This window comes from Syngnathus floridae, chromosome 11 (genome assembly GCF_059516105.1).
Source record: "Syngnathus floridae isolate MCC-2025c chromosome 11, RoL_Sflo_1.0, whole genome shotgun sequence".
Lineage (NCBI taxonomy): Eukaryota > Metazoa > Chordata > Actinopteri > Syngnathiformes > Syngnathidae > Syngnathus > Syngnathus floridae.
Window position 1 is genome coordinate 11,109,312 of NC_142423.1, and position 26,902 is coordinate 11,136,213.

The following is a 26,902-nucleotide window of genomic DNA, read 5'->3' on the forward strand; positions in this document are numbered from 1 at the left end:
TAAATTCGCCAAACTACATTGAGATTTGATCATGTGAAAATTGTCCTTCTGTATTTTCAGTTTACAGAACTAATTGCTTCTTTTCATATCCCCCAACAGTATAAACAACTCAGCAAATTGTTTCCAAGCAAACAATTTTCTTGCTTATTTTAAGTGCAAGTAAGCCCTGTAGCTCAACAACAACAGATAAAAAGATAAATGATTAAGAAACTATACGAGGACTCTGTTTCCTCACCATATTTTCTCTTCCTCTCTCATCTTCTCTCACTTTCCTTCTCTGTTACACTCCCCCAGAGGTTTGATGCTCAACGGATGAGCCTGGCGCCTCGTTCCCATCGCCCTACACGCTCTCTGCAGCAAAATCAATATTTGAGAACAATTTGCACCGCTCCCGGTTGGCTAGTGAATGGCGATGCAACCTCGGCTTCAGGTCTTAAAGACGCAGATCGTGTCAGAGAACGATTTTAGCAATCGACCCGAAGGTCAAGAAAATATTCACCATACATACCTTTAGAAAATCTCTGCAGGCACTGCGGCAGAAGACCTACAGATTCCTTCCTTCTGTTTTGCTATTTTTCTGAGAAAGAAGAACTTGCATCTTATACACGGAACCACTTTTAAAAGGCTTAAACTCATTTTGGGATCAACTGTATAAAATTGTAGTAAAAATGTGATAGCTGTTTGAAATGTGGTTGCCGACATTGTGAAAAAGATGTTATTTACTCAAAACAAACAGACTGGTGGCTTTTATCTTCATGCTTTGGCATATGGTGTGATTCAGACGCCTGAACCTGCAGAAGCAAACACACAGCATGGTCAGAATGACTGCAGAGTAAACATACTAATGAGATTGGATACGTTAAAAAAAAAACAAAGGGACAATAACGTAAACAAAATCAAAGCCGCACAGAGGTTGTGCTTGAAAGAAAGGGCAAGGGAGGATTATTTCAAGTAAGTCTTTATTTATGAGCTAAGCCTCCTAAGAGAGCACTTGCATTGTCACACTTAACGCCTGCAGCAGCTTATTACCACATTTGTCCAATTTGTATCAGGACCATGCTTCTCCTCCATGATGAAAATGGTCATCTTGCAACCACTCAATGACATTAATTGACTGTAAATCCCATTATATGAAGGGCAATCTTGGAGAACAGATAAATAAAATTATGAACAACAGGTTGGGGTGGACCCTTATTTCCTCCTTGAATCTTTTGCTCTGTCAGAGGAGTATTTCACGCATACATTTATATACACCCCTATATACATATTTATATACACACACAAACGTATACATATGTACACGTGTGTGCATGTTTTTTTCCCACCTACAGCAGGATTTGGAATCAGGGTCAAAGACCTTGACCCTGACCCTGACCACATCTGACGCCTGTGCGACAAATGAGAACAGATTGTCCGACATCACTGACTTTGTAAATGTTCTTCAGGATGAATCTATAAAAATTCCCACCGACAATTGCGAAATGTAATGGCCCAGTGTCCTCACCTTTTGTAAGAATGGTCAAAGAAGTACAACGCAGATATAATCAGAATTTCTGCTTGCCCATTGTATTCCTATGCCAAGCTAATTTGTGCCACTCTGAAAGCCCCAAACACATGTGCTCAAATGGTAACACACTAAGGCACAGAAAAAAACTCTATCTAAACCAAATTTAATTCTATTCACAGCTTTTATCATCATTGAACTCACTCAAGAGCATCATTCAGCCAGGCCCTTCATTTGGCGTTCAAGTGAGCTACCGTAATGAAACGGCGGCCATGCGAATCCGCTTAAAATCGTCAGGTGAAGGTATGAGGATTCATCGCATTAGCTGGCGCTCTCAGGCTCACAAATGTGACAACGCCACAACAAAGCCTATTAAAATTCAATGAAACCGAGTAGAATAAAAAGAGCCAAAACAATCAGAAGTGTCGTTAATATTAATTTTGCAGGAGGCCTGCGAAGGCCTGATATTGACGGTGGAGTGAAAAGGGATTCATTAACATCTTCCTCCTAGCGCTTTCCTCTTGTCGAGCCCTTCCTCGCCGTGTCGTCACTTATCTCTCCCAAGCAATTAGCCACCAGAGGCTCTATTGACCGGAGTCTTTGTTATACTAACTGGCGACATTAACATGGCCGTAGCCTGGTAGTCTTGGCAATGCCTGTGTCAATGCCAATGTGAACGGCGCTGATAAAGACGAGCCCTGCAGTGCACGTGCGCTTGTGTGCAGAATACACCAATGCATATTAACAAGCGGTTATCATTGTTGGACTTGGGCACCTGCACTATACAGCCTAAATGTGTGTGTGTGTGTGTTGGGAAGCAGGTTGAAAAGATTGCAACCAATTCATACAAATGTGTGTACCTCTTTTACATCACACAAAAAAACCCGAATGGCGAAAGCACAGAAGCATAGATAATATTACATTACAATACACACACACTCCATCTTGGTGTGGACGGTATGTATGCGGCGCAGAAGATTACATATATTCTCTCAACAGTATGACAAATTGCTTGCGGCGATATCGCTCGCTCTTTGTGCCTCTCGTGCATGCGGGCAGGCAGCTGGCGGGAGCACTGTGTGTTGAACATCGCACGCTTATTTATGTTGGAGCCTAATTTGACGACTCTATTAAATTGAATATTTGGCAGATATTTTTCTGAATGTTGACCTTATGGTTGGGAAAATACGGTACTTTACATCTATCTGTAAATTTGGACGATAAGCCGCACCAGCTATAATCTTCTTTTGTTCATATATATAAGGCGCAGGTGTTTTAAATGGAATGTCCCTATTTTTATTACCTGTATTACGACAACAAAACCTCTTACAATATCGTACAAAACATGAAAAATTCATAGATAAGACGCACTGGACTATAAGCCGCAGGGTTCCAAGCTTGTATAAAAAGTAGCGGCTTATAGTCCGGAAATTACAGTACATATTAGCAAAAATACAATTTTAGTAGGACTAAATGTAGATTTGAAGTTGAATGCAGTTTGACTTATAAAATTTAAATGACTAAGCTTAGACTACATAAAAAGATTTTTTTAAAAAATATACTTGTTTTTTGGTCTACACTCCATGCCAGAGCATGGCGGCACAAATGTCGTCAGACCTCAGCCCAGACAATGATCTCCACGGGCCTTTCTTGGCTTCACTTATTCGGCTCTATCATCATCCATGGGCCCCTGTGGTTGCCTCCAGCATGACAGATTCGCCATCAGACTTGAAGTGAGCGGTGCGGAGGAGGCGCAGGATGCGAGAATACAGCAAAATCGCTCTGTAATCAACGTGTTGTGATGGAGGCTCAGCAGGCTCACTAACAGTTACAATTGGCCAGGCAGCTCTTGTAAACAGGAATGCTTGTACAAAAGAGGCAGCTTGAATAATTAATAGGCTGTAAGAGGATCCGGCTTTGGGGGATTTGGGGACATCGATTCAGGATGAGAGGGAACGAGTGAGGTTTGAGGAAGAATGCTTTGCTGGGCCCCAACCATTTTTTCCCCTCATATTTTTGAGGGCCTCACTTTGTCCAGCCATGATGATTCCATGCTCACAAGTAACCTTGGCTAGACTTTATTTTCTTGCGTGTTAGAGACGGAAGTTTCAAATCTAATGGGATTTTTTAACACAATTTGGGAACAGGGACATCAAGGACATCATTTTTTTTTGTCAAATAAATTTTCTACCAAAAATGAAACTTTTTTTGTATATATAAACATGCATTTTCTGACCGGTATGACCCCGTAGCAAACCCAGATACGGTAATTATCACTGGGTGTGCAGGAAGAGTAACCTGACAAGAAATATAAACAAGGTGCACATTTATAAAAATAGTCACTTCAGTATAGGCACAAAAACAAAACATCGGGCCATATCAATCGATTTTCTGACATGAAAATAGAGAATAATGCATAAATCATCAAGAGGATTTGATATCAAGTTGAGGCCATTATCTGCAACGGTCACTGAAAAATGGCTGCAGCCTCGTTATTTTGTTATTGTACACGAGTTTAGACCATGCTCTATTCAAATGCAAATTGGAGACATCACAAACATGTCACCTGGCTGCGTAATGCAACGACAGTGTTTGCAGGAAAAATCTCACTCGCTCCTCACAACAATTGCAATTCAGACTTACCGTCTTCTTTGCAATTAAGTGAGGGAGCTGGCTATGCAAATGCTTTCCCTCCTCTTGGCAACCTTCTTTGGTTCCCTACTGAGCTTCTGTTTCTGAACACATGAGGCCTTTTTTTGGACTCCTTGCCTGAAGTAATAGTTAATAGTAAGAGAATAGTGGGTGGCCTTTCCCTGACAAGAGACATGTGTTTGTTTGGCATTGGGTGGGTGGGTTACATCATCCGGTTGTCCGCCTCACAGCCGTGCGCTCCTTTTGTGCCGACTCGGGGACAACGCGCAAAGACCATCATCAGAGGAAATTAGCTCAGTAGCGTTGAAAGCGCCCGCTTCTCACAATAGCCAGTGGCCATGCTAAATCATTAGCCTGTCACTTCGCCGGGGTTGACTCCAATTATTCTCTCAATCCGCCTCCAAACCAAATTGCATTATTACAATTATATCCATTGCGTGACATATTGTCTATTACATGAGACAGAAAGAAGAGGCGAGAAGAAGAAATATGTTAGATAGAAGAGGTTGGGGCACGATGAAGCTCCAGAACATTTTTTACTCTTGCCATCTCTTAAAAAGGGCATATTGATTATGTTTTCCACTCCAAATATATGACATAAACATTCCCCCCAGTCAGCGCTTCTTTCACTTGCTCCTCATTGATTTAAGCAGCTTATTGAAAATCATCCAGCTGTTTTCCTGAGCGCATGTTTTCATTGGGTGGAGGGTGAGCTGGAAGTCCAAGAAGTCTTCGGTTGACACCTTAATTATAAAAACACGATTGTTTCGATTTGATTCTTGAGATCTTAAGATCAGGGGATGCTTTGAGAATAATTGTTTGTCTAAGCGTTTTGAGACTGCTTGTGATTTAGGGCTATACAAATAAACTTGACTTGACTTGACTATAAAGCGTTTCAGACTTGATGCCTTTATCATCTTTAAGCACATTATCACATTGCAGGTTCATTAGTTATCACCATCATGTAGCCTTCATCCAGACATCTTTAAGAGTCTCTCGCCACTACTTTCACTGTCACAGCAGTCTTGTCAACAGGCTGTCAGCACTTATCAGGACATGGCGCCGCTCATCAGCCATGCCTCAGCTCATTTCCCAGGCCGTCCCCGCTGATGAAGTCCGAGATGTAATGCAGCCAAGTCCCGTCTCAGCCACTGGCTGTTTTCACTTCGCCACCTGCTTGAACTGATAGATCGGACTTCCCGCTAGGAGAGTAAGCACTGCCGCTGGGGTGTGAGAGCGTCACGCAGAGATATTCAAGAATCTCGCTAACAGACAGTGTGCTGCACTCCAAGCTGCCTTCTCAACCGTGTTAGCCTCTTGATGCATCTGTTGGATTTAAAAGGACTCCGAAATCACATCTTTCTTGGAAACAAATGTGACTTTCTTGCCGGAAAACACCGGTTACAAAAGTCACTCATGTCCGCAGCTGGAGTTCCAAAAATCGACTGCTGTCCGATTGTTGTCACATTTGACAAGGTTTAGATGTCGCCTTTATACTGTGAAGTAACTGCATCCGGAAAGGTATTTTCCAGCCGTGGGGGAGACAGAACTTCTTTGAAGAGGCGTGCTTTCAACTGAACAAGTAGAAAGGCCTCCTATTTAAAGTGGAATGCCACTTGCATACAACAGCGGAATGCTCTTGTAAGCGCTCCTGAATTGCTCTGATGGAGACCACCCAAACACTTCGATACTCTACATAAGTACTTTCACACACGCACCTTTAACCTCATCCATTTACAAGTCACAAAATGTGTTGCAATAAAAACCTTGCACGCAGCGTTATTCTTACTCTTCATGCCTTTGCTGTTCAAATCATCACTTGCTGCAGAGACCAAGCAAAGTGAGCAACTGCACCCTTCCAAGTTGCTCCTTTTACAACCACTTGTGAATCTCACCCGCTTCCAATTAAGCTATTCAACTGTGGAGTGTGCAAAGTGGTGTTTTATGAGTATTTCCAATCTTTTGTTGCCTCGTAAACACTTTTTTTTTTTTTTTCAACAAATAAGTAAAAATTAACTGTACTGGAGGAAAGAAAAATACACACAGGCTATATGCATAGCTACAAGCATCATTGTGGTGTGTTTGACTCTTTCCTGCCCTAAATATTCTATTAATTCAGCAATACTTTGACATACCACTAGAGGGAGGCCTACTTGTACCACACTGACCATAAGGGGTAAAACAAGCTGGTGATTCTTACATGATCAATGTTGATCTTTAAGCTTCCCCACAATTAAATCATTTTCCAAACACTGTAAACACAAAACACGAAGCATAAACCGCAGTAAATAAATGATTATGTAAGGTGGTGAATGCGATCTCATTGCAACCCCATTAGCGGCGGCACAGAAAAACAGTGTGTTCTTGTTTGTAAGTATGCCCTTGTGTATGTGCTCAAGCGTCTGTCTGAAGTGAGACCTTGGACCCAATTAGACTTGGTAATGATGTGGCCTGTTTACAGCCAAAGCCCTCCGCTAATGATGAATGCAGTTGACGGATGCGGCCCAGACAAAAGTTCAAAAAGCGATTCCTGGCCAGGCTCCATGTCAGTTTGTCAGCGAGAATGATATCTCATTCATTTAAAGTCTGACCAATGGTTTTACAGCTCAGTAATCACTCTGAAAGCATCACTGAGGAACTCGTAAGGACCCGTCGAAATGATTTGTCTGCAACAGATGCGTTCGCAGCTGTTGCGCCTCTTTGCTGCATCGTATTTTCCTTTGGGTGGATGTCAACTTTTGCATTTTAGGATGCAAAAGTTAATAATAGACAAGCTTTATTTGAGAAAAAAAAATCCCTATTGCTCGAAAGAGAAGATTGATGGTCTGCTTTTGCAACTAGCTTCGCTCTTTTGGTATTTTGCCACTGCAGTTTGGACCGCAATTAAAAGAATCTTTTAAATCCATTCTTATGGCGGAGCCTTGAGGCTGCTATGGAAACCTCATCAAATAAGTCCAAGTCAATTGCACCGAATAACAACTTGTCCTGTTAGGAAACAATAATGATCACGAATTTTTTTCACCTGTTGCCTATCCGCTTTGCTCAAAGTTGAGGTCATTAGCAAGGCAGCTACTTTTAAAAGTACTGGCCACGATATTAAAGAGATCACCCAGGAGACCGACCATATTATCAGGAGCATGTAAAAACACCGATGAGAGGAATTCATCCAGGTAGGTGCTCACAATACACCACAACTTAGACCTGTTTTTATCTAGTCTAAAATCCAGTCCAATTTTGGTCACCAAATTGTCAGAATGCGCTGAACTGCTTATGGAGGCATAGCCTGGTCTACCAAATTCACAAACATGCTTAGTACATTTCCTGTGACAAACTACTCTGGCGGTTATTGAGGATTGACACAACCGTAGTTGCAGTCATAATTTTTGAGTGAAATGGTTGTCTCCTTGTGACGTGTGTGTAGGACTGTGTGAATTGCACGTTAAGATGTGTAATCGTTTTCTCTGTGGACGTCCAGAAGTTGATCCAGCCCCCCCCCCCAAGGGGTCATCCTACTTCCATGTCTATTGTGACAGCGCTCCGGACGGAGCTGGGCATGTTGCTGCAGCGCCATCTGTGGCCCTTCTGTTTCCGCACCATCTGACCTTTGACTGTCTTTAGATGTTACATGACAAGGGTGTCTGACTCAAGGCCTCACAAGTTAGTCCGCTAATAGTAGCCTGAGAAGGTGCTAGGAAAGAAAATTGACTTTAGGCCACAGAACAGATTAACTGTAAAAATCACTACATCCTGTTATTAAAGAAATATGAGCAAATATACTCAGCCGTGAATACTCTGACAGTTGGAGAAGGACAAACAATGCACCTTTTTCTGATGCCACACTTAAGAATGCTCATCCAGGAAGCCTGTACGGTGTCCAAGGTCACTTTTGCACCACATATAGAAGTGCTGCTGATAGCTGAGCATAAAAGCTGCATCCCACTCTCCTCCATTTGTTGAGTCACCAAATCAGAATAATGCACACAGGTTAGTCACACCGGATGGTTGAAGAAAAAAAAAAAAAAACAACTCTGTGCAGGTTGGGGGCATATTTGGATCAAAATGGTGCTCCGCTTTCCTAAGTCTTGCAAGCTACCCAGAGATTTCCTTCATCAGATCGCTCGCTATGGATACCGGGTGGATGTTTTGTTCTTCAGGACCACCACTCTTCATGTTTTATTAATGTCACATGCTGTCGAGTTGGGTTCTCCTAACTGACTTAGCAAGTCATCCCTTTCCTTGCCACAAATCAAATTAGCCCAGGCTGTGATTAATCATCAGTCGGGGCGCCCTGTGAAAAGGGGCTGACACCTTATTAATTTCCTTAATTACATCTTGCATGAGGTTTCAGAATGGTCCCGTCTAATTATGCAGCCTTTGACTCCCAACTCTTTCAACTTGGCTACACAAATTATTTGTGCAACTGGGGGTGTTTAAATGGATTTCATTTAGTATCATCAAGTGTGATTAATGCAATAAAAGCCAGAGGTGGGCTTTCAAGTAAGCTTGGACCCTGATTGGATTTTAGATGTAGCTCAAGGTGATGCTTGAAGATGCTACAACGGGGACATTCACTCTTGGAACCACACCGATAAAGTTAAAAGTTTCTGCAGATGCTCAAATTAAAATAAGATTTTTTTTTTTTTTTTTTTTTTTTTTTACTGGGGGGGGGTACGCACACCCTGCTTATGAATCATAGAAGCAGCTGTGCAGTTTAATCAATGACAGTCCAAACATTCATTTACGAAGGTTTTCACATGGTGAGCGGGTTTAAATAGTTTTGCTTTGAGAGCTTGGGAAAAAAAAATGCGCTAGCAGTGATATGTGAAATGAGAGCAGTGGCGTGGGACCTGTCCCCTGCATGAGCCTGCAGCTTGTTGTATAAAAGCATCACAATCTCTCACCTGGAGAACCCCTCCAATACATTTCTTTCAAATTCACTTAATACCCAACACAAAGAAGGCTTTCATGTGTACTGCATAGCGTTATTCAAACAGTTGCTCAATGTGGGTGCATTTCATAATGGAATGCTTGCCCCCTCAGGGATATTTGTATTCATACCATAAGCAGTTCGATATTAAGTCAGAGTGGAAAGATACACCCTGACCTTTAGTGAAGTCAATGGGGTGCGAAATTGTTACACATTATGGGCTTGCTATACTGTATGAGGGAATTATTTAACTGTGAGAAAAGACAATACTTGGAGTAGAAATGCGTGAAATCACTGAAGGGGGAAAAAAACGACTTCCAACTGGCAGAGGTCTGAGAAAGAAACTAATACGCGTGACCTTTTTCAACCCAACAAAGCTGGGGTTTTTGTACGAGGCATTTTGTTACACTGTTGCAAAAGCAACAGATAAAGATCTACTATATTGTATTTTAGGCTATAAAAAATTGACATTTTAACAATTTGTTGCAGTATTGGATGAGTTAGAGCACCACAAAAACTTTTTACTGTAGCACATATTGGTGACTTGGATGTTGGTTAATGTCTCCATTTTCAACAAGATGTTTGACTTCCAAAAAAAAAAACTTGGACCTCATATTGGAGCACTAAAAGGAAAAAAAATATTTGAATAACAGCACTAGTTAAAATATCAATGTATGTACACCTCCATTCAGATCCAAAATTGAACGCGGTACCGCTTTTAGTATATTTGAACAGCTGCCAAATGTCTTTATGAATTTAAAGTGCCTAGAACAATATCTCGGGAATGTATCATAACTAAGTCTTTGACCCTTGGTGACATCTACCTGTCGAGTGGTCCTCTCGTGTGTCATGACAAATAAACACAAAGCGTTGACGGCTCAGGCAGAAGAAGTCTTTCACCGCCAATGTGGATCAATGGCCAGCATCTTGAGAAAGGCGCCATTCTATTTGAGATAACAGCTTTAGGGAAAAACAAGGTGAGGACGGTAATACCAAACAGCCGCCCTCTGGACAGTTATACCCGAGCGCTGTCGTGGGAATAACATCTAAATTGCTTTCTGCTCGGCGCTCATGTTGACATTACATTCTCGCAGTAGGGGTGGCTGCACCGCCTACTGAGATAAAGGAGTTTATCTGCCCTTCTGCGTGTTTCCGTGCTTGTCGCTGCTCCATAATGTTTGGGGATTCCAAATTAATTGTATAAGAGCACCTGAGTATCAGATTATGCTAATCCACATAAAATATCAATTTGGCAGCCTCAAGCAGATTCAGACCAGAACACCTGTGGGTGTCAGGTTTGGTTTGAATTTTTCCACCTGCTTGGATCCAGCGTTGACTCAATATGACTTTTTTCAGAGTCCAACCAGAATGTTTATGAATCAAATTCTGGGAAACTGCCCTCCACTCGACACTTACTACACAGTCCCCCTCTACCTACTTTTCTAATTGGCAAACATCCAATTATATGGAAACTAACTCGCAGTCAAGTGCGTAGGCCAAGGTCATCTCCCTCTGTACATTGTCAAAACTTTCGACTTGACAATAAGTTCAGCGTACTTTTTGTGTGGGCTGGTTTGGACTGGCACAAAAAGCTGCCTGGAGGCCAGCCTGCTCTTGTCGATTATTTAATGTGAGAATTTAACAACGTATAGAATGTTCTTTGCCTCCACAGTAGAGTCGACCTCCATTTCTTCCATACTCCTATTCAACATTTCAAACTATTCACAGAAAAGAATGAAAAGTAGGGCCTGTCTGAGATCAATAAAGGCAATGTATTAGAATTAGATTGAACTGTTAAGAGCTGAGGTTTTCATCAACTGGTATTTCAATATGATTTTAATACGATTTGTGATTTAGATGAAACCTTGCTGAGGGTATTGTATGACTGCTTATGAGATCAGGCTTGGCATTTGAAAAGGATCTGACCATGGGGTGGACATACAAGTCATTGTATTGTAACCAGAACAGCTGTGTAGATTTAATTCATACGTCTATAAAGGCCCGTAATTGGTCTGGTCTGAGATTGGGCCTGAGGCGGTCTTAGTGTACCTGGTTCTTGACCCCGTGCCTGGAGACACAGCAGACCGATGGATTTGCCGTCTTGGAGCAGCTTCACCGCCTGAGAAACCTTTGAGGGATGCAGATACTGTTTCAAGGGCATGGCAAAATTTAGAAACAGACAGAGGTGATACAAACGACAACCATCCTGTTTGGTCTATGAGCACAAAGTGGATTTGCATTCCTTGTTAGTTATCCATTTCGAGAGTCACTTCACTTAAAACACCTTTTGAAAACTTCCGATGAATGACTTTGTAAACAGCGCCGTGTGTGTTTTCTCAACTAATGAAACAAGTAGCCTCAAACACAAATAGTTTGATGTCCTCTGTTTTCTAATCTCACTCGCAGCTCCTTATTTTTTGTCAAGTGTCAAGTAATCATTTGGCAGTAATTGAAGGCTCCGGGTTTCCTACATTTGCATTTGGCTTACAAAATAATGAGCTAAAATATTGTCGGGTACTGAAGCGTAGCTATTTCAGTACTTTTTTTAACCAAGCACAGACTTGGAAATCATTTGTTTTAAAGTTTACGGTATTGATGTTTTCTGGGCAGGAGACTTATATCTTGCACATGAGCCAGATTGCGATTCTTCCTTTTTTCAGATTTGCCTGGAACAAGTCTCAAAGAAAGTTGAAATGGATGAGTGGGACTAATCAAGCACAACGCCGCCGACTTTTACACCGCCGGCAATCAACTTCCACACTCTATTCCCATCCATTTTCTATACCACTTATCGTCATTACGGCTCAGGAGCCCATTCAAGCTGATTTTGGACGAGAGGTGGTATAAACCCTGGACTGGTTCTCGGCTGATATTAATTTACATGTCAAGAAGGTTTCCAGTAATAATACAACTGTGCCGCAATTGAAAGTACATTAGCAGTCATTTGAAGAGATGATTTCTGTTGGCCGGCTCCTTTAAAAGTTCTTTGCAAAGGCGCCGCTCACAATGACTTCTGACCATAATGACTATAATTACGGAACACAACATTGCCAATAATAAGCTCGTCTAAATGACAGTTACGTGAATCTCTTATATTGGAGCATGATAATCATGTTCAGACAGGAAGTGCAGTCAAAAGGTAGGAGAGGCGGTAAAAGCACTTGAAGTAAACCGAGCGTTTAATATCCGCATGGGACAACGTTCACTTGAGCTGCCCTTGGAAGTTGACAACATTGTTTGGGATTTACATGCGATAAAGGGTTACCCTTGCTGTCAGTGGTTGATTATCCCGTCCGGTGAGGACACTCAGCGGGAGGTCATCGGGCCTTGATGGATGCCTCTCTCTGCAGATTGCACTTAACTGAGGATGGAGGAGAACCATCTACCGTATTTTCCGGACTATAAGGTGCACCTAAAAACCTAAAATGTTTTCAAAAGCCGACAGTGCGCCTTATAGTCCGGTGCGTCTTATATATGGACCAAATTCCTAAAATTAAACTGGCCCGAACCATTGTGTCGTGAAATCAATCATAAGTGGCCCGCTGAAGACTATGAATCATGAATCAAAAAGACTATGGATCATTATTTTGTGATTATAAAGTAATTTGTTGTGTCTGAAGTTGAAATAAAGATAAAATGGAGAATGATTTCATTTGGATTAATAATCTGACATGATGCATTAATGGTGCGCCTTATCGTCCGGTGCGCCTTATAGTCCAGAAAATACGGTATTCTTATCTATTCATGCTGCATTATAAAATGGCGCAGGGCCTCCCACTCCAGCAAGACTCCTATTGTGCACTGAGCTAAAAAGTATAGAAAAGAAAAACATGAAGAAACCCTTTTTGCCTCAAAGGCAAAATTCACTTCAAATTGTACAAGGGCAAAAAAAAATTCCCTGATTCATGCAGGCACCAAACATTTGCATAATCCTCACAGCAAGATACTGGCAAAATGGTCTCTCTGAGGCCCAATGGCCAAATTAATCTTTTTTTATACGAGACTACAAAGAGTAAACAGGTCATCATTCCTCTGCCAACTTCTGGATATTCACTTCCAACTTGTCACATTTGTCTTTTTCATAGCTTTTTAGCACTGCTTGAAACTCGACACATTGCGCAATGATGGAACGTATACAAGCGCATCCGCTGGGAGAAGCACCTCTCAAATGAGAAGAGAAGCGGCTAGATATTGAAATGATCTTGTAGTTGGCCTGGCATGATATTGGAAATCTTTATTCTAATTGCCTGAATGAATCGAATGTGCTATCCTGATAAATCCAAGCGACTGGCAGGGGAATAACACAAGTGAAGCGCGACGGAATCGTTTGTGTGTTTACTGCACGTTTGTTAGCCTGCGAGTCACATTCGCCATGTGTTGTTGCTGATTGCGCGTTCGTTCGAGCAAAACGTCTCTTTACAATGTTAATGCATCATATAAAAGACACCATATTACAACATATCAAGAAGTCATTTTCCTCATCACTGCAGAAAGGGAGCTGGAGACTGCAAATCAGTATAGAAAAGCATTTTTATTTCTCATGAGGCTCTCCTGTAATATACTCGGATCTCTACTAGGGGATAACAGCATTTCTCTTTCCGTAGTTGTCAATACCGCCTCTCTGTGTTCCGGAATATTTCACCTGAATTGTCACAGTCTGTGATGTGAGAAGTACATTGAAACAGCAAACGTTCACGGATTACTTACGACCACTTTCAGCAGCGAGAGACACGTTCATGTTCCAATTACGTTTTTTTTCAGGATGGGGGGGGCAACTGAGACTGTTGCTTTGTGAGGCAGGCCTATACATTGTTTTCCTCATCTTTACCGGCATGTTCTGGCTTGACATGACCAATGACGTATTCTATTTTTACACTTTGCATCTTTTTCAGTACAGACGTCAATGAAGGGCTTTCCACATGTATGAATCGCACTTTGACCCCAGAAGAAAACAAACAAAAGATAACCACAGTGGGGGTTAAGCTCCAAATAGTCTTAAATATACTTTTCAGTTTGTTGGATTTGCTGCCATATATGTCTTTTATTTATATATCTATATACACACACGCAAACGCACACGTGTCCTCACGTACAAAGAAAACTAGCGCTGTAGAATGTACATGCCTTCAAGGTCAAGACGTCAAATGGAAAGTTCGTTATTGACCGCAAAAGGTGAGGCCATAAGGGCAGACCTTTGAGTCACAAAGCAGAAAACTGATTAACTTCATCCAGGCTGGCTAATTCTTTCTCACTCCTACGTAGTCCCTACAAAGCCATCTTGTAAGCAAGTCAAACACAAAGGCAGCTATCCACACCGAAAGAAAAGGTTATCAGGGTAATTTCCCGCCTTTGTGCTTTTAGTTCCATGCTCTGGTCGCCCGTCGTCTTCTCGCCGTCTTTTACCTTTTTAGACCGGCGGGGTGAAAGTCTTCACATAATGTTCAAAATGACCCCGACTGAGCTGCTTCAATTTACGTACGGCACAAGAAGGAAACCAGGAGCGAGTTGGTAGCAAGCCGGCCGCAGCTGAGGAGATTCACCAACATGGCGCTCCTTGATCAAACAGGGGATTAACGCCGTTTGAAATCCTTGGCGCCACGCGAGCAAAGCTGTTTTATCTAGGTGGATATCCTTTCTGTGGTCCCAGGTAATCCAGTCACCAGCCTCGGATGTAATAGTTTTACACCAGTCGACAGGAAGAGAAAGGATAGATGAGAGGGGGAAAGGCTGGCGCAGAGTGCTGCGATGGGAGCTCGTCGTTAGGTCCTGGGATGAATCTGAAACACGGGGAGGAGGAAAAGAGAAGGGAGGAAAAAAAAGAACACACACACGTGCTTAGATAGAAAGAGACAAAAGTGTACATGGATTAGACCCTGAGGAATTCCTTGGTGTGTCTCACAAACAACGGGAAGCTTTTGAACTGTTTAGTGCTTTGTGGAGCCCCGTCTCACCTCCTGCATCCTGCTGTTACTAAAAGCAGACAGCTTAGACAAAAGGAAACAAAACGCACGGTTGCTTCCATTCAGAGGCGCCGGTATAAAGTCTTCTCACACAACCTTAGCGTGACGACACGCTGCCTATTCCTTGATATCCAACTTCAGACTGGTTTGGGTTTGACCTTAACCTGCACCGTAATAAACCAACTAATCCCAGCGACGGCTTTTTTTTTTTTTTTTCCATCCTGGCAAAATGACTTTTTCACTAAATGGGATCAGTGGCCCTGTTGTGGAGTGTGAGCCGTCTGTGACTCCGGTTCAGGGACTTTTATTTGGTCCAGATTGCACACCAGGACACATTTCAATGGGGTATTGTGAAACCTTTTGATTACTGGAGAATTCCCTCGCTTTCCAGCTTCTGCCTCAAGCCAGAGATTTGTATAAACCCTAAGTACGTGTATTCTAGTATGCTACAAGGAGAGGTTTTAACTTCATCTATGTTAAGATGAGAATGAAAATACGGTGGAGCCTCCGAGCAAACACTGGCTCACCGTTTTAGGCAGATTATGAGAGTTAAAGCCAGTCAGAAAGAATAGAAATGGAAACTAACATGAACATACCACTACTTGTGAACAGTAATTATGATGCATATTATATCGACATTTTTTTGTAACAACGCAAAGCAGACAAAATAAATATTCAAAAATAATAAATGTGTGGGTTATCCGTTTTAGAAAGAATCCCATCGTATTTCTTTTCAAGTCACTTCCCACGTATTTTATTTTCTATATTCTGATGAACACACCTGGAGTCTCCCGTAAACAGAGCCAATTATAAATCTCATGATCCCAAACAACAACAATACAGCCGTGACATTTGGAGCAGGCTTTGGCAGGTGTGTGTACATGATTGCGTGAGGTGACGTACGCGATACTCTGGCACACCGAGAGCCACGCTTACCAAAGCTGTTAAAGCTCAACTCGACGTGCAGATGTTACATGCAAACTGGTAAGCATGCAGTTTGAAAAGTAAAATGCAGAAAGTGTCGAGTTGTGAATGTTGGACTCAGGGAAATTCGTCATTTTTCTTCAGTTATGTACGCTTTGACAAACTGTCTTTGACTCGATTTCGGTTAAAACGTCATTTGATGCATCTCAGAGCCCAAAGGAATGATGTACGCCAAAGCTTTTTGAAATTGTCGCGCTGCGGTTTGACTTTTATCTTCAAATAATATTCCAAGTTCAAGTATTATCATGGCACACAGGCTTCTATTAAGAAGAAAATCTCCCGTCTTTGACGAGGCAAATTCAAATGGCCTAATTTGGCGGTCGACAAATAACTTCACTTTTGTCCATTAGATTTATATTTTACAATGGGTTCAAAGGTCACTTATTGATCATTTAGTATTCATCTCCGGGATGTCCTTTTAATAAAATCTTGTGTGATCACCATTTGATGTGTAAGAGGATGAAGTGGGAAATGACCTCTGTCAAAGGAGTAGCGGTAGTTGTAACTGGTTGGATATTCTGGCCCACTCTCCAGCTCAGATATGATCCACCAGAGATTTGTTAGCCTCCAAGATTCTATGCAAATGCTGTCACTTCAACCTTCAAGCATGTAGGTGGTAAATGTGACAAAGGTGTCCTTTGTTCCCATGTGTCCCTTGCCTCTTAAAATGATCTTTGTTGTGGGGAATTTTTTAAAAAAAAAATTATTTGCGAAGTGGCGGGAGTTGTACGCATTCTAATTCAGCGGTTGGAATCAATTGCAATTACTCCGACTTCAGCCAGTGAGTGCAAAGGAGATGAAAACAATTACCCTAAGCTGAAGCTTTTATTGCCAACATGGCCGTAGCCTTTCCAGCATTTAACAAAACAATCGGGCCAGCTGCCAATAGTATCCTCTAAAAGCACGATTTCATGCAACAATATTGTTTAAGTTCCGTTTAATAGCATTTTAAGTTACATTAATAATGGAAAAAAAACAATGTAAGCAAACAAATAAGAAATGAATGTTTGACTATCTGAAGGCTAAATGGTCTTTCACACACTTTTCCATCACTCTGGGATAGCAATACATGTACAAAATGAAGTTTGACGTGATGAAATTAGAAATGGTAGTGCCAGACAAAGAGTTGCATCGAAGAAATGTTTTGCCGCAATGTTTTGTGAAGCCACTAACCGTATAAAAGTTTTTCTTAATTTTTCCCAAAGCCTCATCGTTACATTTATATAAATATCTGAATGTAAATAATATATTCATTGTGTTCATCATGGCGGTGAAAGAATTCTGTCAAATCAGGTTTGTATGTGTGTCACCAATCAAATTAAGTGCCACTTCTTGGTTATTGCTAAATGTGAAGGGCTTTCAAATAAATCTATCTCAAAGAAAGCAACATGAAAAACAATTGCGGCATCTCACTGGCGAGGAGCTATTTTTAAAGCAGGCTCTGGGGCTACTCACATGTTGGTGCGTACAATGTGCGACATCATCGACTAGATTTCGTTGTAACTCACTATTTGGTCTTTCACCACATTTCTTGCATAGTCATCAAATGCAAGGGGGAAAAAAAAAGTGTCATTTTTCCAACTATTTAATGAAGTCTCTCTTAAGATGTGGAATAGTTTAGGAGCACAAGAAATTGCCTGATCTAATTGGCCACTGGAGTGGATAACGCTGGGCAAATGATTTGGAAGGTGCTCGCCAGCTTTTGTGTCACCGTGACAACAAAAAGAGTCTGCCTGCCTTGTCTGTCTGCTGTTACAGGCAAGGAAAGACTCCCTTTTGGAAAAACACGACGAAAAGAAGAAGAAAGATGGATGTCAGGCACCGGATTCAGAGTTCACGGCAATTTCGAGAAAATGGGTGCAGACGCTGGTGCGTGTGCGCCATTGTGCTTCGGTGAGGCTTTTCAGAGCAAAAAAAGCGAACCTGCTGGTCAATTTCCTTCTGAAAAGAAACAAAAGCCGTATTGGGGGCTTTCCAGCTTACGGTGGAACAAACAAATGATGCTATTTGGTTGGAAAAGGAGGGCGAATGAGGAACTCGGATCAAAGAAGAGAGCAGAGTGCTGGGATAAAAGGCCTTTCACCGAGCCTGTGGCCTGATAGCGGCTCCAATGAGAGGATTGCTATATCAAGTGGCCTTTAACAAGAACCAAAAAACAAGAATAAAATCAACCTGCCCGGGGTTGTCCAGTACACGTACATACTCACGAGCGAGAGTACACCGAGAGAAGAGTAAGTCGCATGTCACAGATTAGTTCCAAATAGGATTGGCAGAGCTGTGCAAGGAACTGTTAGAGAACCAAGAACGGGACGTGGAACAAAGAGAAAGAGACGAGCCATGGTATTAGATGAACCGTTTCTTTTAAGGATGAGCATCCATGTTGCTTCCTTAAATGCGCCGCCGGTGCGCCGTGATAAACGTGTACTGTGGGTGGTGACAGATTTCGCATTTGTGTCACGCCCGCCTAATCATGCGCAGCATGTAAACACACTCGATTATTTGGGTTAATGAGACATCATCGAACATGACTCGGTCTCTCGTCTGTCGCGAGCGGGCGGCCGAATAAAGTGGCAAAAACAAAGAACATCTTGAGAAAGACTAACCTTTACAGAAGCAAGAATGCAGCTCAATTTCGGTTGACGTTTCCTCTGCATTTTGCTTCCAGAAGCTAAAAAGGGGAGTATGGCTGCTGGGTGTTCTGCAAAGAGAGGGTCAAGAGAAAAGGACAGATGTGTATTTGGATAGAAAAGCAGCCTCACCAAATTGGAAGATTTCACTGAGCCGTGTCTCACTCACGGAATTTTGAGTCGTAAGAAATCCAAATTTCTATTCTCAAACTAGTTTGGACTGTCGCAAAGGAGAAATTTGAGATTAAGATGCATTCTTTGGAGGGAATAGAGCAATGCCACCTACCTTGGCGTAAAGACCGCATTCGGTCAAATCCTTTCTGGAGATTTTATGCTTGTGCCGGCCTGGTGAAAGTCAGTGGGCCCCCGTGTGGCGTAACCTTCACTGGCTGCCCCCCCACCGTTAAATTAGACTCTACTTGTATTCAAAGTCATTGTCACTAAGCATAAAAAAAGATGGTGATCGCCTTCAGGTGGGGGGCGAGTTGGTTAAACGAATACAAATGGGCCGATCAAGTTGTCACGGTGTGCCCGACTGCCGGCTCGGTGGGCTTAGCTCCCGTCGTTATTTTTGTATGCGGCGCTCAGCGGTAGCCGAGCTAGCCAAAGGGCAGCAATGAGGAAGAGTGGCTGTTGACTTTATCTGAGTGAGGAGTGCAGCCCGAGATGTTGCCTCCTCTCACTGACCACTTCACGCTCGGATATGTTCAGAGGTCACAAATTTACTGAGTTTTATAATAATGCTTTCAGTTTTATCCTTCACGTGTTATTGAGGTGGTCTGCATTATTAGACTGCTCTAAACCAAACCTAAAGACATTTTTGCAAAAATATTTTACGTATCATTCGGTGAGGTCTCACCCTTGTGGTCTTGATTTTATTCCCGGAGGAGCACATCCATCCAGAATTGTCAGGCAGAGTCTTGCACTCTTCTCCCTCCAGACATGGTTCCATCTCACACCACCATTTCCCAATTACAATGGACGCTAGGGAAGGTGAGCAAAGATATAAATAGGGGTTGGTGAGTTGTTTTACAAAAACAGTCAAGAACACAGGGTAGACAGAATTTGTGCCAGAACTTGAATGGAGAATGTAAAATATCCTACATGTATTCTTCATCATCATCATCACAAAAAAGGAAACCAGTACCACACAAACTGGTACCAGTTCACCATTACCAATAGTAGAAAATACCTAAAGAATAATACTTGTAAGTCAATATTTTCCAAGTCATCCCATTCCATCTGGTTTCATTCCAATGCAAATGAATCATTTTGTCATGTAGTTCCAGGGTGGGTAAACTCATTTTGAAAAGCATCTCATTGAGTTCATTTAACATCGACTCAATTCATCTGCCGGCTATTTGACAAAAATAAATATGCTCTCATCCATCCCCCCCTTCTTCCTTGCTGTCAGTGTACGAGTACAATATACGTGCTAAAATATTCATCTTGGACAAATAATTAGCATGTTGGAGACAGCGGGTATCTACTACGGCTTTTCTATGTTCACATTGACATGTAAGGGTCAAATGATGGAATTTGTTCAAAATTAAAACTCTCTTCGCTTTTGTTTACAATGTGGATCATCCTCGGAATATGAGCAAATTACAATGCACAAGCAGAGTTCAAGACATGATGGCTGCAGGATATTTGAATGCCTAAACAAGATTTTCGGGAAAGCAGCTGTGAATCAGAACTTTGGATTCCCTCGTGGAGTTTTACATTTCTCGCTAATTAGCACGTGTTGCTCCGTCATCCAATGTGTTTTTCTCACCATATCATTTCTTGGACAAAAACTAAATATTTGACAGCAACACTCATTCAGCTGTTTAGGAGGTGCAAAAGCAACCATATGCAGGATGTTCTTGTTAGGAATAAAAATTGCAGACAGCTTGAGGAAAAGTGTTTCATCATCGCATCAAATGTTACTGATGTCGCTGCTCTTCTCAAGGGAACGCGAAGGGAACTTTGGGACGTTTCCATTTCACAATGTGAATCCTTGACTTGAGATGGAAAACAACTTTATATGCTATATAGTAATTATATATGGAAACTTGCTTTAGTAGATGAAAATGCAAGGAAGGAAAAATGAACTTGTGGTTCTAAAATTGAAAGACTGTGAAACCTTGAACGTGGGTTTCATGAAATGTATATGAAGTTTTATTTTACAGGACGGCCAAACTTGTTAACTTGTTTTGTGAGGGCTCCAGTCAGCAATATATTATTTTTCAGAACATTACTGGAGGAAATGTCAGGATGGTTTGCTGCACAATGATGTTTACTTGCTGAGCAAAAGGTCATGTGTTGACCGCATATCATTTTTGTTTAATCTGCCGAGCCCAAAACATTTTGAAGTCATGATAAGGTGATGTGTTTATATAAAATCACTGAAAAATGCAACTCCAAGGCAATGAAACACAGTTGCTGATGTGTATTTGCTACAAGGAAAGAAAATATTTCAATCGATATTATTTGATCCACACATATTTTAACACTTGAATCTTGTTGAAGTGAATCTGGTTGCAGAAATGCTGAAAAAACTGATCATGTATATAAAACAATGTTTACCGGTCTAATAAAAATATTGAACTCAACATTTTTTAAACATTTTCTTTGTTCATAAAATCATGACAGTTAATATTGTGCTGTTAGTTGCCATGGGCCGACAGTCGAGGGTCCAACATTGCCTATCGAAGTAGGTTATATTTTATCAAGTATCTTAATTAAAATCTATAATCAAGCTCCTCTTATTGTGGCTCAGACGGGAGTTTACCTAATCAGAATGTTGTTAACAACACGTTGGCATTTAATGTAATCATTTTAGGGTCATGAAAGTGAAAGAGACATTTTGATGGCCAATTAGTAATTTAATTATGAACCCTTTAATTGTCCTCTAATTAAATATACTGACATTTAGTGAAAATGCCACACAATTTTAATGGTCTGCAAAAACTACACAAATTGAAATGTTGACAAATAACGTCACTTGTCTATGGAAAAAAAATGGAAACAAGTTGGACAGGGACGATTTGAAATTAGAGCGATTCACCCTGAAATATGGTTATTATTTAAAATGTAAAAAAAAAAGAAAAAGAAAGGTCTTGTCAAATATATGCTCTCTCTCTCTTTCAATGTGCTGCTACTGTTTTCCATTTTTGTGGCTGCTTCAAAGCTGATCTTGAAAGCTGGAATCAAAATAATGTCTTGAAATCCTGTGGCTGTCTGGATCTGGCAGGATCAGGCATTAATACATCCGGACAAGTCGTGTACAAACATGATGCATGGGCCTCGGAATACACAGATAAAAAAAGACAAACAAGCGTTTGATTCAAGATGTTCAGTTGCGGGTCGCTTTGTCGGACAAACAAGCGAGTGTGCGACTTCAATTGATAAACATGAATAGATGAGAACCTTTCACAAGTGCATCTGTCAGAAGAATGGCGGCAGAGCAGAGCTGCGATGGATGGAAGCGTGTCGCACGTTCCTCCCTGCCAGGTAGTGGAATGTTTGAACATCGTGATGTGTGACGAGGAGAATTGATTTCTGTATGTGTCAAAATGGGACTACGTGACCGTGGGTTTAATGAATAGTTAATGTCTTTTTAACTTGGCACGACGCTGAGAGCATGGTTGACATCCTTTCAATGAATGGCTGCAAAAAAGATCTAAAAAAATTAGCTTTTTTTCTTCCGCTTGATTTTTTTTTAATCAGTGGAGATTCATTTACATATAAAAGTGCACAAGCCATTATACGTGCCACTGGGGTAACGTGACAATCCTGCGCTGGGACTAAGTCAAGCAATTGGCTCTACCTGACGAAAGACAATCAAAATAAATCCAAGGTAACTTTGGTTTTCCACTCCCAAGGCATGTGAGAACTTGGTGACAGAAAATAGCAGGTGCTTTGTCATTTTCATGCAGTAGTTTAGGTCGCCGACTAGAATATAGACACTCATAAAGCAGGTCTAATTTGAGGCGCAAAATAATATTGATGTATTCGATCCAGAAGGTGGGCAGACAAATCAGCACGGCGCTTGTGAAAGTGGCGGACGTCATGTGAGACAATCCTTCTAAATTATTAATGTGACCATTTGAAGCTCATAATGGGCTCATTCTGTTCATTTCAGATGTGAATATTCATATCTGCAGCAAGATTGACTCCATTGAACATTTATTCCTATCTTGGAATATTCCAAACTGTAAACAAGTACAAGAAGTCATTTGAACCATCCGAAGCATGGAGTGGCTTTATTAGTCAAACAATGCCACGCACAATTAGATAAAATACAAATATTTTGGAGCTGGTCCTCCACATTTTAATGTACTGCAGGCAAACATTTCACCATCTGTTTGACCAGCAGTGTAATATTCATAGCATTTCCCTTTCCTTCTTTCACTTGCCATCCATGTGTGTCCCCTCGCTACCCCCGCTCCGCCCCCCGCCCCCGGATGTATCTTAAATGTACCATGACAACCTGTCATGCTCGGCTATATGCACCCGCGGCATAACAGAAGGGTTCATTCCCCATCAGTGATCAGCGATGAGCGGGCATCTGCATGCGGCTCTTGTTGCGAGTTTGCTGCTACAGCAGCGACATGACAACATAGCCGGGGTAGCCAGTGTCTTGTGAGGACATCCGCCAACCCGTGCTCGAGATTACTATCCGTGCGTGTTTGCAATTTTCACCTTTTCGGTGGTGTCCAAACTATGGCTGGGGGCTTAAATTTCACATCCACCGGGATAAGTGCGATGACGAGCGAGGCTGCGGAGATATGAGCGTTTGACTTGTTAAAAGGGATGTTCTTCACTAAGAGCCTCGTTGGCTGTGACATAACTGGGACATAGTTCTCCCTGTCAAAGCTAATAATCAATTCCCACTACAGGGATAATCTGACAGCAGACCCCGACTGAGCGTGACGCCTTCCCGCACACGCTGTCGTCACATCTCTCTATCTTCAGCCAAAAAGCTTCAATCTCAACTGAAACAAGAATTTGCAGCTCACGAAGAAATTGTGCGCGAATGCTGAGAGAGGCCGCGACAGAGCCAATTGTCAATGACAGACCCTGAGCTGGTTGAGTAATCAAAGCACACTGAATTCATAGAACTGCTCACATGGGAACAGTAAGATGAGGTCCTAAGTCGATGAGAAACTTAGAAATGGTAAGTCGTTGTTGCATCCTAGCTTTGTTTTCTACTCTTACTACTGCTAAGACCTGGGGAGTGGTGGCCATCAGGGATTTTGGAAGGGTCCCGAACAGCCACTCAATTATCCACAATTACGTTTTGACGCTAGACTCATGTTGCTGTTAAATGAACATAACAATGTATGCCATCACATTTAGCCAACTGGTTAGCACATCTGAGTTACTGTAATTTCCAGACTATAAGGCGCACCTTCAATGAATGGCCCATTTTAAAACTTTGTCCTCATATAAGGCGCACCGGACTATAAGGTGGCCTTTCAGAAAATTTTAGGTTTTTAGGTGTGCTTTATAGTCCGGAAAATACGGTAGATTCATATCTAGGTTCCAGCTTCCTGTGTGGAGTTTGCATGTTCTCCCCGTGTTCTCTCCTGTCGACACTGGTTTCACACATTCACAAAACATGAGTGTAGTTATTAAAAGACTCTAAATTCGTCGTGCCTGCTTGCAAGATGCAAAAAAATATCTGTGCGACTTGAATGGGACAGTCAACAAAACTTAATTTTCAGCATGATTTCAATGAGCCTGTAATTCTTGGTGACAAACAACACACACAAGAATGGGATCCATGTTCACCATGAGCTTTGATGCTGGATTTAGATGCTAATGATAAAACAGCAAAACAGGGAGACTGCAAATTTGGCTAAAGATAAAGACAAACACTTTCCTCAAGGCTCTGCCTGCGTGTCCACAATAAATGAGCCCTGAAAAGGATTTTTAGTAACTGATCAAGACGGCTCAACAGTGTTAAAGTTTTTATCGTGTGTGACTGAGGATTTGTTTGGTTTTAGGAGCAAATAAAGTTGATGAAAATGATCCCACTGGAGTATGTGGCACCTGAATAAAGAAATTGCCTAATCAGGTGACGAGTTCATCTTATTTGTGGCACATTTGTGGTCAATATTGTTGTTCACTGGCTTGTATTTTTCATTTTTATCACCACTCCACCTGTAAGTGTTTACTAATCGATTCACCGACTCTGGAGAGTTCCGGCTGGGGGACCCAAACCCACTGAGGCGATAAGTGTTAACAACAGCTTCTACTTTTGTGCCTTTGCAGGTACTCTTAATTTGACCTAACTTCTATTTGAAACAGAGTGAAATTTTTTTGCAAGTCTGCAGCGTATCCTGAAGCCTCAAATTCCCATGTTCAATGATCATAGGCACTGAGTCAAAAAATCGTATCGCGACAGTACCGTTTTTGCAGAATTATACTTAGGGTAAATTGTTGTGATGTTCATCTGGGGCACGTCACGCATCAGTTTGTTGACTTGCATGAATCGGTGAAGAGTTTTCACTCAGCATGCATTTGCTGTTTTCATCATCTTCCACTGAATGTCAAAGACTCACAGAGTGAGATCGCTTACACACTTATGATCAATTGGCTTCCAACCGTTCGGTTCTCCTTTTCAAGTGAAGTTTTTGCCAGGTATGCGAGAAAAAAAAAATCTATTTTTTTATTCACTAATTGTTCAATAGGGGTGGTAAAAACTGCTGCATACCTTGTTCAACCAAATTCCTCCCCCCCAGAAAAGATTCAAGGCCCAGGGAGCCTGCGTCATCACTTTTGTTTGACCTATTAAAACAAAAATAACAGTGTGCCTGCTTGATGTTTTAAATTTTTTGCATCTTTCTTTCACCAAGGTAAATATTTTAACATCCTGCTGGAGTTGAGGTCAAAAGATTGCAGTGGGTGAGTTTTGTGGCAGAAGTAGGGCCTCAGTTCTATCGCAGTAGGTTTGCGAGCCCCTCCCTGCTTTTACTTCTCCCCACAAAAGTGCCTGAGCCTGATTGTTTTCCTCAGCTGAGGTAATTCAGGTGCACTCGCCTGAAGCTTCCCTGACTTGTTTATTAGTTATTCATTTCCATCAGCCTGATCTGCCGTGGGCCATGTGCTCTGCAACACGCTCCATGCTCAGGTGTTCACAAACGCTGGATCAACCACTTGATGCCCAGGAGCACAGAATCTCTTTCTGACTATTATTAGAATAGAGTGGAAAAAAATGGGAAATGCATAATCGTATTCACCTTTTTTATTTGAGTATTCTAACCATCTTGACATGGGGAAGTAAATTGTAAATGTATTTATTTATTTATCTATTCATTTATTTGTTTATTTATTTATTTATTTATTTATTTATTCTTTTGGTATTTTATAGTTTTTATTTTTTCAAACAGCATGCACTTATTTATCATCTTCTCATGTCTTTTATTTATTTGGAAGTGTGGAGTGTTGTTATCAAGTGAGTCATTCAAGAACACTCATAAAGAGCTTGGCTTGTCACACATTTGTGTAATTTCTGAGAAGTGCGAAATATTGTTGCTCACCATCCACACAGGAAGGTTTGTTGCGTGTTGTTCCTGCCACTTTTCCCGGTAAACATGAGCACTTGACGGTCTGAGAGCGTTCCTCGATGCGATTCTTGTTACAGCATCTGTGGGCTGCGATCACCTCACACGTACCGCCCTCTGTGGAAAAAATGGACGACAAATAAACAATTACACCTCATGTGGACTTGTTATAAAATCAAATAAAATCATGCCACCAAAATGTAATCATACTGCTGCACTGAAACCTCCGAGGTTGAATAACAGACTGGAACATTAACTCCAAGGCATGGGTGACATCACTCAGCGTGAAGGTAGTACAATAGTATGCTGGCTGATAAAGGAGAATGTCAAAAAATATATTTTGAGAAGAAAAGGCGATTTCTGCCAATGGGGGTTCTGGGTCAAAATAACAATGCAGGGGGGATCGCCCCATGGGAAGGACTGATGGAGGTGAGGGACATCCTGGAAGAAGTGAGAGAGCGCTAGAGGACGAGGTGTGTCTGCCTGCCAGGTAACGACCACGCCAGTGAGTAATGAGGGAGCCACTGGAAGTGCCCCCTTCACACAATTATAAAGCGACGGGCTAATGCGGCCAGCGGAGCTGCAGGAGAGAGGCCCTCCATCAATGCACTCCCCTTTCCTTGCGCCCCGAGAAAAACTCTTTATCTTTTCTTGACAGGCACTGCAACAGACACCTGCGTCCAACAATTAAAGTG

General features: G+C 41.7%; 1 protein-coding gene across 6 annotated transcripts in view; it reads right to left on the bottom strand.

The window, feature by feature from the left end:
• tafa1b (TAFA chemokine like family member 1b) overlaps positions 1-26,902 on the bottom strand; it is a 113,222-nt gene that overhangs the window by 24,491 nt on the left and 61,829 nt on the right. For 2 of the 6 annotated variants that reach the window (XM_088388766.1, XM_088388767.1), the window contains 4 exons: positions 26,184-26,324; positions 19,514-19,638; positions 18,631-18,725; positions 13,596-14,860 (listed from right to left, as the gene is read on the bottom strand). In XM_088388766.1, coding sequence (XP_088244892.1) covers positions 18,696-18,725; positions 19,514-19,638; positions 26,184-26,324 — 296 coding nt within the window. In that variant the 3' untranslated portion in view covers positions 13,596-14,860; positions 18,631-18,695. Of the gene's footprint in view, positions 1-235; positions 352-508; positions 792-9,751; positions 11,212-13,595; positions 14,861-18,630; positions 18,726-19,513; positions 19,639-26,183; positions 26,325-26,902 lie in introns of those variants that run through there. The other 4 variants (XM_088388768.1, XM_088388769.1, XM_088388770.1 and 1 more) reach the window with 4 other exon arrangements.